The sequence below is a fragment of the Dothidotthia symphoricarpi genome (assembly GCF_010015815.1).
Source record: "Dothidotthia symphoricarpi CBS 119687 unplaced genomic scaffold P153scaffold_5, whole genome shotgun sequence".
Lineage (NCBI taxonomy): Eukaryota > Fungi > Ascomycota > Dothideomycetes > Pleosporales > Dothidotthiaceae > Dothidotthia > Dothidotthia symphoricarpi.
Window position 1 is genome coordinate 1599409 of NW_022985012.1, and position 16812 is coordinate 1616220.

The 16812-nt window shown below is 38.8% G+C and overlaps 4 protein-coding genes across 4 annotated transcripts; all 4 read left to right on the forward strand.

Moving 5' to 3' along the window:
- Positions 1-406: 406 nt before the first annotated feature.
- Positions 407-2454, forward strand: P153DRAFT_421374 (phosphotransferase enzyme family protein; the record flags this gene model as incomplete). The annotated part of the gene is made up of 4 exons (XM_033672311.1): positions 407-1097; positions 1157-1535; positions 1590-1934; positions 1976-2454. The coding sequence occupies exons 1-4, from the start codon at positions 858-860 to the stop codon at positions 2452-2454; spliced, it is 1443 nt and encodes a 480-aa protein (XP_033526823.1). The 5' UTR covers positions 407-857.
- Positions 2455-4022: 1568 nt separating this feature from the next.
- Positions 4023-5688, forward strand: P153DRAFT_335371 (cytochrome P450 family protein; the record flags this gene model as incomplete). Its single annotated transcript, XM_033665651.1, has 2 exons — positions 4023-5258; positions 5344-5688. Exons 1-2 carry the CDS (start codon positions 4041-4043, stop codon positions 5686-5688), a joined length of 1563 nt encoding a protein of 520 aa, XP_033526824.1. The 5' UTR covers positions 4023-4040.
- A 716-nt stretch (positions 5689-6404) lies between these two features.
- Positions 6405-6842, forward strand: P153DRAFT_190833 (uncharacterized protein). The gene has a single exon (XM_033662432.1). It carries the CDS (start codon positions 6502-6504, stop codon positions 6745-6747), a length of 246 nt encoding a protein of 81 aa, XP_033526825.1. The 5' UTR covers positions 6405-6501; the 3' UTR covers positions 6748-6842.
- Positions 6843-7600: 758 nt separating this feature from the next.
- On the forward strand, positions 7601-16426 carry P153DRAFT_285768 (MFS general substrate transporter; the record flags this gene model as incomplete). The annotated part of the gene is made up of 6 exons (XM_033663421.1): positions 7601-7851; positions 14835-14852; positions 14923-15435; positions 15501-15734; positions 15790-16037; positions 16140-16426. The coding sequence occupies 6 exons, from the start codon at positions 7601-7603 to the stop codon at positions 16424-16426; spliced, it is 1551 nt and encodes a 516-aa protein (XP_033526826.1).
- Between the last annotated feature and the right edge of the window lie 386 nt (positions 16427-16812).

Genomic DNA, 16812 nt, shown 5'->3' on the forward strand with positions numbered 1-16812 from the left:
CTAGTGTAGTAGCTGTTGCGGTTTTGAGTTTGTTCTTTTAGGTACGCTTTGTGTATAAGTTTTTTTCAGGGTTGGGATAAGCAACGCTGTAGGGAGGTTAAGAAAGATAGGTTGTTAAAGAGATCGATAAGAGATATAAGATTAATCTTCCGAGTCAGGGTTGCAATAGGGTTGAGATGTTATTGCTAGAGATAATCTCTATGTTGGTATCGTTTTTGGAGGTCCTGGCGGGGTAGACACGACCTCTTAGTTAAACTGTAAAAGCAGGAAGTAAGCTGCATTCTTCAGAGCTCCTATAAGCTGCAAGCCTACATAGTTGTATTGAAGTGAGCATTGGAAGTATCCTAAGCTTAATCTATGCACAAGATTCTTGAACTAATCTTAGTTGTAGTTTTCAAGCTGTCACAACATTTTGCTGCACCCCCGTTCCTGGTGTTTCAATTGACCGCGAGACGACTTCCAGCCCCGTCCGCGCTAGGATTGAGAAGGCGGGCCATTACAGATTTGCTCCTCGCAGCATCGTCGAAGAGCTTCGCAATAGATCTTTTGACGGCGTCGGACAATATCCCCAGCCTCACTCATAATTGGCATCTCGATCGCATCTGGCATGTCGGTCTTTGCTGCCTCAACTACTTTTCGTCGAGCTTTCACTTCGAGCACGATTCCAGGCTCCTGGCCAATGAGATGGTTCCGTCGACAGCTCTTCAAGTCTGCTGGGTTCGCGACGTCGACTTCACCAAGCTCGCCCTCATCGCCGCATTCCCGGCAGTCCACTACAACTTCGCCCAACGCCGACATCCTTCAAAACTGCCATGTAGAGCAATTCTACGAACACACCTCGGGCCGATGGCTCTGGGATGAGAAGTATCAGTTTGCTCGCCGTCGCGTTAAGTTCAACCTGCCCGGACTTCTTGGAGTCTCCGCAAGCAATCGGAGCTCGCTCGTGCGTTAAGATTGAGAAACTACCCGAAGGAAACTTCAACAAAGTCTTCTTACTTTCCATGGATGACGGCCAGGAATTAATCGCTAAACTCCCGAACCCGAATGCTGGACTGGCGCACTTTACAACGGCCAGCGAAGCCGCCACTATGGATTATGTACATGTGCCCTCTACACGTTATCATCTGATGGCTGCTGATACGAAGCTGTACTGCAGGTTCGAAACGTTCTTGGTATCCCGGCGCCGCGGGTATATGACTGGAGCTGCTCGAAAGACAACCCAGTTGGGTCAGAGTACATTCTTATGGAACGCAGCGGAGGGGTGGAATTGAGCAAAATCTGGGATAATATGCCGTGGGGGCAAAGGCTGGAGATTGTTAGAACCTTGGTTGGGTACGAGAAGGCCTTTGTGTCTGCTAGTTTTCCCATGTACGGCAGCTTGTACTATGCGAAGGACCTGCTTAGCCCGAGCCTGGGTCAATTTCTTGATCCCGCCGACTCGAGGGATAAGCGCGAGGCTTTCGTGGTTGGTCCGACAACTAATAGGGCTTTCTTCGACCAGGGAAGAGATTCTTCGGAGATAGATCGAGGGCCCTGTGAGTTCGATTGCTTTCGCCATTCATACACGACTCAAGCTAATAAAATAACAGGGCTTTCAATCAACGAACTTGTCCATTCCCGCGCCGAGCGAGAGCTAGCCTGCATCGAAAAGTTCTCGTCGTACCCCAGTCAACAAGGGCTCTTTGGCGGTCCCGACCAATACCGTCCCACCAAAGCATTGAAGGTAGAAGTCCTGCAGAATTATCTGAAGGTAGCAACCCAGATTCTGCCTAAAGATGTCAGTCTCTCAAAGCCTACTTTGTGGCACTCCGATCTGCACACCAACAACATCTTCGTCGACCCCTCCCAGCCTACGAAAATTCTCAACATCATTGACTGGCAAGCGGTCAATGTTTCCCCGCTCTTCCTCCAAGCACGCATCCTTCACTCATCGAGTTTGACGGGCCAATACCAGAAGGCTTTAGGCCCCCCAAAGTACCCGACAATTTCGCCGACATGAACGAGGAGGACCAACACCAAGCAAAGAGTCTGCGAGCAGCTCAGTCTCTCTACAAACTCTACGAAATCCTCATGCTCCGTCAGTGCCCGGAGATCGCGCGTGCGCTGCGCTTTCGAGACACTCTACCCGGCCAAATCACCGGACTGGCAAGCTCAATCTCCAGCGATAGCGAGCCTATCCTCCAGGGAATGCTCATCCAACTCCAGGATAAGTGGGCCACATATACCGGATCCTCTACACCATGCCCTCTCTCCTTCACTGCCGAGGACAGGACGCAGCAGCGCCGTCTCGAGGCAAGTTGGGGCGAAGGCGTTGAACTGATGCATGAGCTATTGACTGAGATGGGCGCATACCAGGGATGGGATGGCTGGGTCAATCATAACAACTACCCCATGTACAAGGAGCGGTTGTCTTCATGTCGCGAGAAGTTTCTTAATCGCCACGCGAAAAGCTGAGGTAGGATGTACCTTCTAGGTTACACCGGTTAGACCCTTGCAATGTCAGATCATGGCCATGCTCCGTTCCCCCTGCTGACCTCCTCAAAACACAGTACTGTGGAAAACGCCACACAGTTTGAAACCTATGCATTATAGATCTTCACAGGTGCTTGTTGGTAGTTTCTGGTCGCTGAAGCCGGGTACTATACCTAGTAGGTTAGATGGGCTGAGATTCGCATACCCCGTCAGCCTCACCGCTTTCTGCTTCCTTTCAGCCCAACAACCATTCCTGTACGCGGTAACACAAGATCTACAAAAGACTATGGAGTGACTGTCGCCATAGCCAAGCTTCGCTTCAACCAATTGATAAAGCCGCATAAGCCCCATCTCTCGTAAGCCGCCCGCCCGCCCCCAGCTGAAGGAATGACTGTTTGCCTGGAAGAACCAGATCATGCGGTATAGTTCGGATCGGATCGGTTCGGCGCGTCTGCATATGCGTGTGCCGCATGCCGCATGCACTGTACCCGCCAAAACGCGCTACTCGGCCCCTTCCGGTTTCGTCGAAAAAGTTCAAGAACTTGCGCCGCACAAAGTACGGCCCTCCTAGCTCAACGAGATTAACTATCTTAACGATTCTTACTGCAGAAAGAGCTATCTGCAACAACTAATACAATTTTTTGATTTGGTACACACCTTAGAGAAAGCTCTTGCAGCTACTTTGTAGTGTGTAGATTTCTATATATTAACGCTGTTGTAGCAACTTTGTTGTTGTTACTTTCTTGATTTCTGTAGCCTGTGCACGCTCTCACCAGGATTTGCTGTAATTGTTGAGATAGTTAGTATCGTTGAGCTACCGGTAGGAGGGCCGCACTTTGTGCGGCCGGTAGTGGCCGAGTAAGCAGACTAGAAGTCATTTAACTGTATACATTGATCCTTCGGGTAGAACATTACCGCGGTTGGCATCTGCGTGGTTTATCGTAAAACTGTGAATGGACCACAAGTAATGATTACTATGGGTTAATCGTTTTCCATACCGCATGGGCTGGTGACAGCCGGTTTTGACAGTGGTACTCAGTGCTCTGCTGACAAAAGCAGGTCGTTGTCCTGTTGGGTACGTCACCTGTAGTAAGCTCAAAAGTGGGCTTCCTTTCGCTGATGTCGACCTCCTGCACACTATCCTATCAATAGCAAGCTATGGTAGAAGACCGGAAGTACTGCTGTCAGAACCGGCTGTCACCAGTACATGCGGTGGTTGCGTTACGTATCCAGTGTCGTACAAGAAGAGGTGAACCACACCGTATGCCATCAGCATTATGGAGGTAGAGTCTTGTGAAACTCACGAGGGTTCACTTATGGTGGACGCCGTGAGATCATGCCGACGGCCAAAGGAGCGCGCCCAATCTCTCACATGAACCCACCTCGTAAGCCACATCGAACATTGGACGGCCTGAAACCAACTTGAGTAAGTATGATGGGGCGTAGTTGCCTGGAGAAGATTGTTATTGTTATATAAGTTTTCGCGAACTGTAAATGAACCTTGGTTCCAAAGACCACACAGCAATCCTGATCAAGAGGCAGACACGATACTTCGATATCACTTCACAATGGGTATCATCTCAGCGGAAGCAGAAAGGAGTACTTCTCATATACATATATTCTCCATCGGAATTCTCATTCTTTCCATAGCAGCCGCGCTTCACATCACATATTCGTTATGCTTCTCCCCCTACTGCCATATTCCGGGCCCATGGATCTGTAAGATCACAAGCCTTTTCACAACATATCACGACGTCAGACTACAAAGAACATGCAAGATCCACGAATGGCACAACAAGTACGGACCCGTCGTCCTCATCGCGCCAGGCGAGGTCTCATTCTCGGGCCCTTCTGCCACGCGTGAAATCTACGGCGCCACCGGCCGTCACCCCAAGAGCCGATATTTCGACAACTTCCTCTCCTACGGCGGCGAGCGAGCCACATTCAACGCGCTTGACTACCATGAACATAGAGAGCGGCGAAAACAGAGTTTCGCCTTCTTCCAGGTCACTACAATATACACCCCTACATTCATCGATCCGGTGCGGTCTCGGGCCCTTGCTTTCGTAAACCAGATCAACCGCGATATACATGTCACGTCTACCATAGACCTGTTCTATCGCATCAATCTTTATGCATTCGACAACGTTACCAAGCTGCTCTTTGGTTCAAAGCACAGCACGACTACCGTGGACACACCATCATGCCCGGAACGTTCTATGCTAGAAGGACTTAAGGACTGTGAGATGTGGAACACGCTGCTTTTCAACGTTCCCTGGGCGCACCGCCTCGCCCGGGCCGTCTTGAACCGCCTCCGTAGTGACGACCACTTCCTGTCCGCGGAAGAGAACCTGACCGAGTGGTGCACGGCTCGAATTACGTCGACGATGCGCGACACCAGAGCCCACCAGGATGGAAGTGACGATCATCTTGTAAAGCGACTGAACCTCTATAGGACCAAGATGGGCGAGCCACTTCGCACCTCCTGGGTCTATGCCGAAGTTCTCGACAACATCAGCGCAGCACAGGCCACGGTCACAGTCGCGTTGACGTATGTGCTGTGGAATCTTGCACATAACAGCAGTTGGCAGGATTGCATTAGAGAAGAGCTTTCCCAGCTGCCCTGTCAAGACGACGGGTTCCCCTCCTTCGCAGATATAAACGCCGCTCCCGTCCTCGACGCGTGTATCAAGGAGTCCTACCGGCTCAATCCGCTATCGAGCGGACGGGCCGAGAGGGTTGTTCCTGTCGGAAAGGAATACGATGGAGTATTCGTGCATCCCGGGGTGCGTACAAGCCACTTTCATGCCACCACTCCCAATTGAAACCCAAGAGTTCCCTCCAGACTGACCTTCCTTCTTGTGCTTCTAGACTATTGTTTCCACATCGACCGTGGCCATACAACATACCCCCTCGGTTTTCCCTTCGCCCCAGGTGTACAACCCGGGCAGGTGGCTTCAAGCAGGTCCGGAGCGCTTGCGTGTTATGCAGGCTCATTACATCCCTTTCGGCTATGGGGCCCGTCGCTGCCTCGGTGAACATTTTGCCACCCTTGAGGTCAAGCTTTTGGTAGCATTCTTGTTGCTGCGGTACTCGATCAGCGAGGAACCGGCGGGCCGGACGAACGTCGAGACTATGAAGCAGCTCGGTACGCAGGATGCACTGCCGAAAGGGCTGTGCTGTGATGTATTGGTTCAACCATTGAATGATAACTAGAGATTGTTCTGTGTTATTAGTATACTTTAGATTATGGAAAGTAGATGTCAAACACCAACGGAGTGTTTTACTGTTTTAGTACATATATTCCCATGGGGTGAATTGTCTCTAGATTATCACCCTCATGCCGCACGCCCCCCAAGTAACTAAGGACAATTAGTAGCTGCTTCGCTGCCCCCTTCTGTCCTGTTTACAAACAGACAATTATCGGGTTTTTCTTCCTACGCCTAAGCTCAACTAAGAATGCTAAGGTATTGTAGCAGAACACGCTTTGCATGTATACTGCATAGATGATTCCTCTGAAAGATTGTACATGCTTACATAGTTCTATCTACTAACCGGCGTGGAAGTTTGCCTTCTGTTGTAAGCCTCTCGACGCCTTTCCTTGGCAGCTTAGTCGTGCTACCGCCCGATTTGTTGCGAAGTGGAGCATATGCGAGCACCTGCCAGATGGGGCGCTGTACATAGTGATTTTATGTTTAGAAAGTGTTGGTTCCACTCTTTATTAGGCGTGCCGAATTGCCAAGCCTTCTTTTTCAATCCTTGGGCTGGGATTTGCTTTGCCTTAGCTACATGGTCGTACAGCTTGGCAGTTATTAGACCCACTAGACTCCACTAGAAAGTTGCAGATACGATACATTCGCCTTCCAAATTTCTAGTCTGACTGCACGAAAAGTAGTGCCTCTTGATATCGCTGATTGCAAAATGTGTCTGGCCGACCCACTCCGTCCGGAGGCTGGGTCACTCATCTCATGAAGGACTGAAATCAAGGGCCTCGGTTCGCAAGCGAATTGGTGTTCTTGGGCGCGACAGATGGGCGAAGTGTGGTGGCACTTTCACCACCACCAAGCCGCTCCCGGAACTGCTCGCAAGCTACATCACGCATTCCGCCGTATACAAGAAGAATGGCGATATCCTAAACAATCCCTCTACCGGGGAAGATGGCATTTCTTGGCTTATTTCGGAGTGACGGCGAAGTGTGGTGGCGAGGCAGGCAGGGACTTGGTCAACGGCATCGGTGAGATTGTCAGGCGGTCATTCGAGTACGAAGTCCTGTGATTGGATGGAACTCGCAGGCAACCGGGGTTGACTGATGCTTGCACTACAAAGCCACTTCTGAAAATGTGAAGTAACGTTTCGAAAAACCGAATTTGGCCTGTGGTGGAACGTAGCTTTTGCACCGTGAAACTCCTGCTCTTTCGTTTACTGCTAGCAGGGGGTGTAGCGGCTGAAGATTAGCACAACCTTACTAATTGGCTGGACATTGCTCTGACTGCGGGGAAAAGTGGAAAGTTCTGGGACCACTTGTTGAGGCTCTCAACCCCCCTGCTAGCAGTAAACCAAAGAGCAGGAGTTTTACGGTAGTGTATGTCGCGATGTGGGAGGCACAGTCTAAGTACCTGCCTAAAGTAGTTATTGTGCACGGTCGCGTAACGCCCGGGGACGCGGAACGCCCGCCGAACAACATGCTCACCACTTGAAAGATGAGGTTATTGAGCTACCTACAATAGTTCTTATCACGAAATGGTAGAGTAGAGTAATAAAGGAATGCTTGCGATTAATCTGTCCTTCCTCACATTGATGCTGAAGATTGATAGTACGGCCACGAGGGTTGACTTTAGGTGGAGTTATAAGGCGTTAAAGTTTAGGGTTCGTGCACGGTGTAGATCACTGCAGTCAACGCAGTCAGCCCACTCTGCTTGCTTGGCTTCCATTATTTTAACTCCTGAAATAAGTAAACGGCCATCACCGGACCGTTGTTTTCCTTTTCATCTTGTCTGTATTTCGCCATCGACAGTCTACGCTGGGAAAGCGGTAAGGGCAGCAAATCATGGCCACTATCACCGCCACTTCAGGATCCGATGTGACGACAGATACAGGTCCGCCCACGGCTATGGAGGCCACAACAACCATGGGTGGTCCAGTCCGGCCATTGTCCAGCAAAGACTTGGTCCCCTCTCACACTTTTGTGGTTGACGATGCGGGAGCGGAGGATGCCGAACTTGTCAGGCAGCCCGCACACCAGTCTCTCTGGGCCACGACGCTGTTAATCACCACTCTCTGTGGCGTCACGTTTGCGAGTAGCATAACAACAGGTCTCCTCGCCGTTGCGACCCCTACCATAGCTAAGGAATTAAACATGCCAATATATAGGCTAGCAAAGTAAAGTCTACATGTATATATTAGCAGAAAAATAGGGTAGAAGGCAAATATAGATTAGTAATTAGTAGTAAAAATTACCTATATATATTTTATACTAAGAAATTAAGATTTTACAGACTAAAAAAGACTTTAAAATACCCCTAGAATCTAAATCTAGAATATATAAACTATAGTAATAACTATAAAACTACCTATTTATATCTATAAACTATATCTCTATAAAATTATCTTTAAGAGAATTAAGTACTTTCTTAGTAGTATATAAGTACTTATAGACCTTATAGATCCTTCTATATATACTTAGATAATTAATTATAGGCTTTATAACTTTTATAGACTTCTTTATAGAGGCCTTAACCTTCTTAATACTATTATTTTTAACTACTACTAGTTCTATATAGGCCTACTTATAGCTAAGTTTCTTCTTAGGCATCTTCTTTTTAATAGGTAAAAGAATATAATCCTTTATAAGATAGTTAGTAAATAGCTATATTAAAAAGAAAATATTTATAAAATAAACCTTAAAATAAGCAGCGCTTACTTTTAGACCTATAATAGTAGGTAGTATACTTATCTTTATATACCCTATTAAGTAAAATATAGCTACTAAATAGCTTATAATAGCTTTTATACTTCTTATAAAACTTAGCTACTATCTTTTTAACTATTTAAAGTAAGGTAGCTTTAATATTTACAGCCTATTTTAAAAAATAAGATAGTTAGTAAATAGTTATAAAGAAAGAGAAATTAAGTAGAAACTTACTATTAAGAGTAATAATATAACTAGTATAGACTATAATTTCCTATTTTATAAGTAGTTTATAAAGTATAGTAATTTACTTAAATATTAATTTAGATTATATTACCTATTCTTTAAGTAATATAAAGGCCTTATTATTATCTATAACTTTATTTTTAGGTAAATTATAGATATTTTTAGGTAAATTATAGCTATTTTTAGGTATATCCTAGTTAATATTATCTAAATTACAAACTATATTATACTTCTTATACTCTTTTAGAGTAGGTTTATAAGTAGAATTAATAGAATTATAAGTAGACTTAATAGTATTATAGACTAGTAGAGTAGATTTACAGTTTAATATAGTAGAGTTAAGAGGTAGAATAAAAGGTTTATAGATTAAAACTAAAGATTTACTAGTTAAAACTATAAATTTACTAGTTAAAACTAAAGGTTTACTAGTTATAACTATAGGTTTATAGGTTAAAACTTTAAGTTTATAGGTTAAAACTTTAGGTAATTTAGTAGTCTTATAGACAGAATTAGTAATATTATAGGTAGAATTAATAGTTTTATAGGCGTATTTAAAGCACTTATAGTTCTTCCTAAATATATTATAGTTAGTATTAGGCGTATTATAGTTATTTATAGATAGATTAGAGAGGAAATTAAGATAACTTAGTCTATTAAATAGACTAGTTACTAAGCTGCTATAGCATTATATAGACCTATTAGGCTTAGTCTATAGATAAATTATAGACGTATCTAGTTTACTATAGGTACTATTATTAGATATAGTAGCTATAAAGAGTTAGAAATAGCTAGTAATATAGAATAAAACTTATAGTAATAGGTTATAAACTTATAGTTAGAGTAGTACTAGTAGTAGTACTAGCTATAAATAGATTAGTAAGTATCTATAAAATACCTATAAAACTTAGTAACTTACTAGAGTAGTAGAGTAATAGAAGAAGAAAGAAGAAAGTTAAAAAAGAAGTAATAGAGTAATTAAGTAGGAGGTAGCTTTTATATAGATATCTACCTAGCTATAAAAGGCGCTAGAACTAGTAGTAAAGGTAAGATAAGTAAGTAAAGGTAAAGGTAAGTAAGTTAAAGTAAATTATAATTACGTAAACTAAGTAGTAAATATAGTAAGTTATAAATAGCTAGAAAATATATATTTAGATAAAATCTACGCTAGTAAAACCTCTAGATATATAATATTTATAACTAAATAAGTCTCTCTTATAACTATAAATATAGGAGGTAATAAGATAGAAAGGCCTATAATAGTAGTTACGTATAATAAAGTAATATAAAGCTAACTATATATAAAGACTATATAGTAGAGGTTAATACTTATAATAGATAGTAATTAACTTTAAGACTTATTAATAGTAATTATAAAAGAAAGATAGACTAGAAACTAGACCTATATAATAATAAATAGTAGCTTACTATCTATAGATATAAGCTTAATATATAATATTAACTAAAGCTAACCTATAAATTTACCTAAAAGAATATATACCTTAATAACCTAAGTATTAATATATATAATAGTTAAGTAAGTACTATTATATAAACCCTACTTAGGATATAAGTTCTATAAAAGTATAACTAGGATACTAACCTTTAGTAATAGGTATAAAGGTAGTAAACTTAAAGGCTTAAAAGACTATAAAACTTCTATAAAAGGTATATTCTATATAGTATTATCTTCTATAGCTATAGAATTTATTATAATTAGCTTAATAAAGTTACTAGAAAAGGCTATAAGTATTAAACTATTAATAGTAGCTATATTATTATTCTATATAGCTAAAACAGTCTAACTACTTAAAGCCTAATAATTAGTAATAGTAGCTATAACTATCTATAGAGAGTATACGTAAGACAGGAACTTATCTAAACTATAAAATACTCTTATTTAAGTAAGTAATAGAACTAGACTATTAGTTTATAAAGTAGCTAATATATAAGTTTAGTTTATAAAATAAGTATTTTTAAGTATAGAGAGTACCTATATATTTTAATAAAGGTATAAAATAGTTAAATATAGCTATATAATAGTTAATTATTAGAGATATATATTAATAATAGTAGGCTACTAACCTTAGTAAATAACTAGAAGAATCTATATAAAATTACTACTAGTAATAATAGAAAGGCTACTAAATAGATTAGTTAAGTTATAAATATTTTAAAGTATATAGTAAACTGCTTTAAAGTAGTAATAGTACTATATAGGTACCTTATTCTATATAATAAGTACTACTTATCTTAGTAACTGCCCTAAATTAGAAGCTAGTAGAACTAAATAAATAGAGTTATTATAGATATCTAAAGAAATCTAGAAATAGAAGTATATAGTTTATTTACCTAGTAGTAATATAGCTGTAATACTAGATAAAGCTATATAAAGAACTATACAGCCCTATAAATAGTAGTAGGTATAGATATAGTACTAGAGATATATTTTACTAGTACCTATAAGACCTTATATAAAGAAATATATAGTTTATAAAGCTATAGTAATAGCTGTAGTAACTATATTAAAGACTATAAGCTAGTTAGTATTAAGACCTATATATATATTCTAAAAAGCAGTATCTTTTATATCTATATTATAGGTAAGCTTAGTAGTAATTATTTAATTTTTAACCTATATTCTTTAGTTATACTTATAAGTTAGTAGAAAGAAGTCTAAAAGATACTTACTAGACTTAGTAAAGAGAGTATTAATTAAGTATAAGCTATAATTAAGGTATATATTATTTATAGAAGATATAAGTAGGGCTACTATAGGTACCTATAGGTTATTATAGAAATTAGTATAGAAAGTAGTCTAAATAGTAAGTAGGTCTATAACTAGACTATTTAAAAGTATAGAAATAAAAAAGGTCTATAATATACTACCTATAGTAAAGAGAGCAGCCTTATAGAAGTAAGTAATTTAGTTACTATTATCTAGTAAAAGTTTATAGGTAATAGCTATAGCCTAAAAGGTTAGATATTTAATACTATTAATAGTTTATAGGTCTTTAAAGCTTCTTAGACCCTATATAACTATTAGGAGTAGCTGTATATAATAGCGTTTACCTTATAATAAACTATAGAAATATATATAGCTAATTATAACTCTTTACTTATATAAAGTCTATATCTTATAGAGTAAGTTTTATATAAAGGAACTTAGATAGTTCTAATATAATAAGTAACAGCCTATAGGAAAATTTATATTATACTAGAAGAAAGTAGTTAAAGTAGTTATAGATTATTTAAGGTATAAAGTAAGATCTATAGATATTATATTAGCTAGAAATATAATAGTTTACTAGTTAGGTAAATAAACTATAAAAGCTATAATAGAAGGAAATTCCTTATATACTAGAAACTTAAAAAGCTACTAAGTAGCTTTAGATAGACTAATATACTGCCTATTTAAGTGCTATTATACCTTATTATTATTAGAAATATTTAATACAGCCTAATTAGTACCCTTATAGATATACTTATAAATATACTTAATAGTATATATAGTCCTATAAACTTTAATATTAATATAAGCCTAGTATTTATAGAGAAACTGTAAGTAATATAAAACTACTTACTAGTTATCTAGATATATAGTATAGCTATAGTACTTTACTAATAAGGTTTAACTATTATTATAGTACTAATATTTAGAGTAACTATTCTTATAGATAACTATAGTAGAATAATAATACTTTAAAAAATTCTTTAAATACTATAGTTATAGGCTGCTAGACTATATAACTATATAAGGTATATAGATATTAAACTTACTATAAAGTTTATAAAGTATAAAATAGTAAATAGTAGCTATAAGTACTCTATCTAGATTATTTTTAGTAAGGGGTATTTTTATATTAATAGCTATATTAATAGTATCTAAATCTATAAACGCCTTATAGTTAAAAGGAGGTAAGAAGAGTAAAAAGTAAATATAAGGTAAACTTTATTTTTAGTACTTAATAGTATATATATAACCTAAGTATATACTAAAATAACTATTTTTTATATCTTTAAGTAACTCTTATACTTTTAGATAGAAGGTATAGTAAACTAGATTAGGCTAGTTTAAACCTATCTCTTTATTATAAAGCTTATAGTTAACCTTAGGTTAATAAGAACTTATAGTAAATATAATAAATAAGGTTAAATAGCTATAATAATAAATAATTACTATTAAATTTTAGTAATACTAACTTATAAAGCGTAAACTACCTAAATATAATAAAGGTAGAATAATATAGCGCCTAATAGAGATATTAGAGCTATTATCTTATATAATAGTATCTATAATACTACTATATAGGTTAGTATAGAGAGTTAACTAGTTATAGTAAACCTAGGCTAAATAGGCCTAGTTATAAATAGCCTAGATATTAACTAAAAACTACTAAAATAACTAATAGTAAAGAAAAGGCTATAAAGTATATTTAAAATAGGTATATAAATAGTACTAAAGGTAAATCTACTATATAAGTAAATCTTATATATAAGATTTATCTATATTATAGAGCTTTATACCTAGTTCCTACCTATAATTACTATACAGAAATATTAAGATATAGTATAATAGTATATAAAATAAATAAGCTATATTAATATAGTACAGCGTACCTAAGTTATAGGCTATAAAGATAATAAAGTAGACTATTTTAGTAGCTATAGTATCTAGAAGAATTAAGCTAACTTTATTACTAGTAGGTATATTCTTATAGTAGTAGTTTATACCTATTTCTATAACTAAAGTAAGACTACTAGTTAAAATAATATAGGTATCTATACCTACTTACTAGAGCCTCTTATAAGCTATATTATAGATATTAATATATAGGTTATTAATTTTATAAAGTATAGCTGTTAACTATTATAAAACATATAATTATAGATAAGAATTATATTAGTAGTATATTATAGTAGTATACTATAAATTATAGAATTATAGCTAGGTATACTAAGGTAATATTCTATTAAGTTTCTTTAATAGGCTACTTTAGTAGTAAAGAGCTCTATAAATTTAAAATACTTAGATACCTAGACTACTAGCTCTATAATTAGTTTATATACAGTTAAGTAATATAAATATAAGTACTATATTATATATATAAAGCTTTTTATAGAAGTAATAGGCCTTAGGTATAGTAAAATATAGTAGCTAATAAAGGTAGAATAGTAGTAAAGTAAATTCTAAAAGCTATACTTAGCTATTAATATAGTAGAGTATAAATTCTAGTTAGCTACTAAAAGATAAAAGCTTATATTTAGTAAGCTAGTAAAAAGTACTATAATAAGTATAAGTAAACTATAAAGAACTAAGATTATAGTAGTTTTAGTTTAGTAAGTTAAGAAAAGAAGAAACTACTAGTTACTTAAAAGTAGTAAATATAGTTATAAAGAGGTCTTAAAGGAAATTTTTACTATAAATAGACTTTATAAAACTACTAAGATATAATAGAATAGGTTTATAGATAGAAGTAGGCTAAGGAGATAGATTATAGGCTAATATAGGCTAAAGTAATACTATTTAGGCCTATTATAGAGGTAGTCCTTCTATAGTAGTAAGGGAAGAAAAGTATAACTAGTAGCTATACCTTATATATAGGTTCTATATATATATTAATAATAGGTAAATATAGAATAAAAGAGTTTTACTTAAGTATACTTTATATACAGCTAATATAGAGCCTTAAGGTAATTAATATAGAAAGCTATAATTTCTTTATAAACTTTATAGCTATTATAGAAGATTATAGATAACTCTTAGCTAACTATAAAAGAGAAATTAGGCTATATTATTATAAGAAAAGAATACCTTAAGTAAACTATAATAAACCTATAGATCTTATTTATAAGTATTACTATCTAAAATTTAATTAAAAAAAGAAGAAAATATACTTAAAGTAGTAAAACTATTAGCTATAAGGTAGTATAGATAAGGAAAACACTGCTATATAGGTAGTATAGATAGAAAATAATAACTTTATACAATAATAGTAAGGGCTATAGAGGCCCTATAGGTGTAAAAATTAGTTAGATAAGTAGTAGTAAGTTTTACTATTATTCTAATATGTTTTCTAGGCCTTGTAGGCCCCTAGGTGGTAAGTTAAATGTTGTCTGATTATATATTAGAAGATACCTGACGGTCTTTTGCTTTGGTAAGCACCCCACGTAGCATTGCTTCTCAAAAACCAACAATAACCCTTGACAGGCCTGCTTCGATATACGGGTGAGTACTCATTATACCGGACTCCCCTAAGCATGGAATTTGCTATATCTTGCTGACATGCCTTCATTAGTCTTACATGTGGCTGCTCCCTCCTCATCGCAGGGTCGGTCGCAGACATTGTCGGGAGCCGCTACGTCTACATCGCCGGCTGCCTTCTCCTGACGGGCTTCATACTCGGCAGCGGTCTGGCACAAAACTCCACCCAACTCATCGCCTTCAGGGCCGGCCAAGGCGTAGCTGCTTCCATGTGCCTGCCGACAGCCATCAGCCTGCTGGCCTCATCTCTGCCCGTTGGCAAGCGCCGTAACGTTGGGTTTGCCTTCGCCGGTGCAAGTCAACCGATAGGTTACTCGATTGGCCTGTTCGTCGGAGGCTTCTTTGTCGACTCCGTCGGCTGGAGGTACGGTTGGTACATGAGTGCCATCGCATCCTTTATCGTATTTCTGGCCGCCATTTTTGGCATTCCAAAACAAGTTCGAGGCTCTTCACCAAGCTCCACTCGGAAACGCCTCGTTTATGACATCGACTGGGTGGGTGCCATCCTAGCAAGCGCGTGCTTAGGCATGCTATCGTATGTTTTGGCGTAGGTCTCCCACTTAGCTCCCCGGGATTTACATCTGGTTCAAAAGCTCATACATCGACTTGTAGGGTCGTATCGGACGACAGCCAACGCATCCATGATGCCACGCAAATTGTCTTGCTCAGTATTGCCGGAGCCTGCTTACCGTCGTTCGTCTTTTGGGTACAGCGCCAAGAGCAGCGTGGTAAACCAGCTTTGATTCCAAATTCACTATGGAAGGAGCTGGCCTTCTCCTCCATTTGCATCATGGTTTTCCTCACCTGGGCCATCGTGCACAGTCTGGAGTACCTATTCAGCCTCTTGTATGTCACAATATCCCCCCGAGAGAATGCTATTCGTCGTTGATGGAACTTTCAGTTTCCAAGAGGTACAGGGATTATCCGCCGTGGAAACGTCTGTCCGCTTCATTCCCAACGTCGTCATTGGCATTGTCCAGACGCTTGCCGTCGGCCTGGTCCTCCATCGCATATCGGTGTATTGGGTTGTTCTCATATCATGCCTGCTAACTGCTTTGTCCCCGCTTTTGATGGCTCTCAACGACCCGGATTGGACCTACTGGTACGCTGGGTTCTGGGCTGTACTCTTGTCCCCCATTTCAGGTGATAGTGAGTAATATCCTTCCTTCCCGATCCATCCTGCTCGGTCTTCACCGGCGGCCCTCAGCATAGATTTTTGCGCAGATGGCTGACTTGTTTCTGAAATGATAGTTTTGTTTGTTGTTTCGGCACTCATTGTCACAAACAGCTTCCCCGACAGCACTCACGCTCTGGCTGGTGCCGTCTTCAACATGCTCTCTCAGTTTGGTGCCTCGGTGGGCCTGGCTTCTGTTTCTCTCATATCCTCAACTGTGGCGAAACAATCTCATGCTCCAGCAGATCTCCTTCAAGGGTATCGTGCATGCTTCTGGACTCTTCTTGGCGCTGCTATCTTTACATGCCTGGCAGGAGGCTTCGGACTTAGGAGAATGTCTGAAAAGGGCATGAAAAAGGAGTAAACATGTTCGTTGGGAGAGGTGGAACCTGTTCCTTATACTTACTCATGTATAGTGTAGGAGGCTAACCGTAAGAGTAGCTGCTAGTAAGAATTAGATAGATAAGTTTGCTAAGAATCTCAAGTACTACTGCTTCTTTACTTATAGCTATTTTTAGTAGGTGCTAGCTGTTATCTAGTAAGTTGCTAGTAGGCGTGTATTAGCAGTTACAGTTGCTAAGCTTCAAGGCTTTATGCACTAAAAATCTACTAGGGCGTCATCATACTATTTGCAATGAAAGTTTCCGAAGCCGTTCTTGATTCACACCTTTGCAATACCTGCTGTTACGAGTAGCTAATCATTCCTCCCTACCACTGTTAGGTTGGCTGGCTTTTGTTGCACGCTACAAT

Excerpts from the sequence above, each read along its gene's own strand:
- P153DRAFT_190833 (XM_033662432.1), top strand. The coding sequence starts at position 6,502 with ATGGGCGAAGTGTGGTGGCACTTTCACCACCACCAAGCCGCTCCCGGA.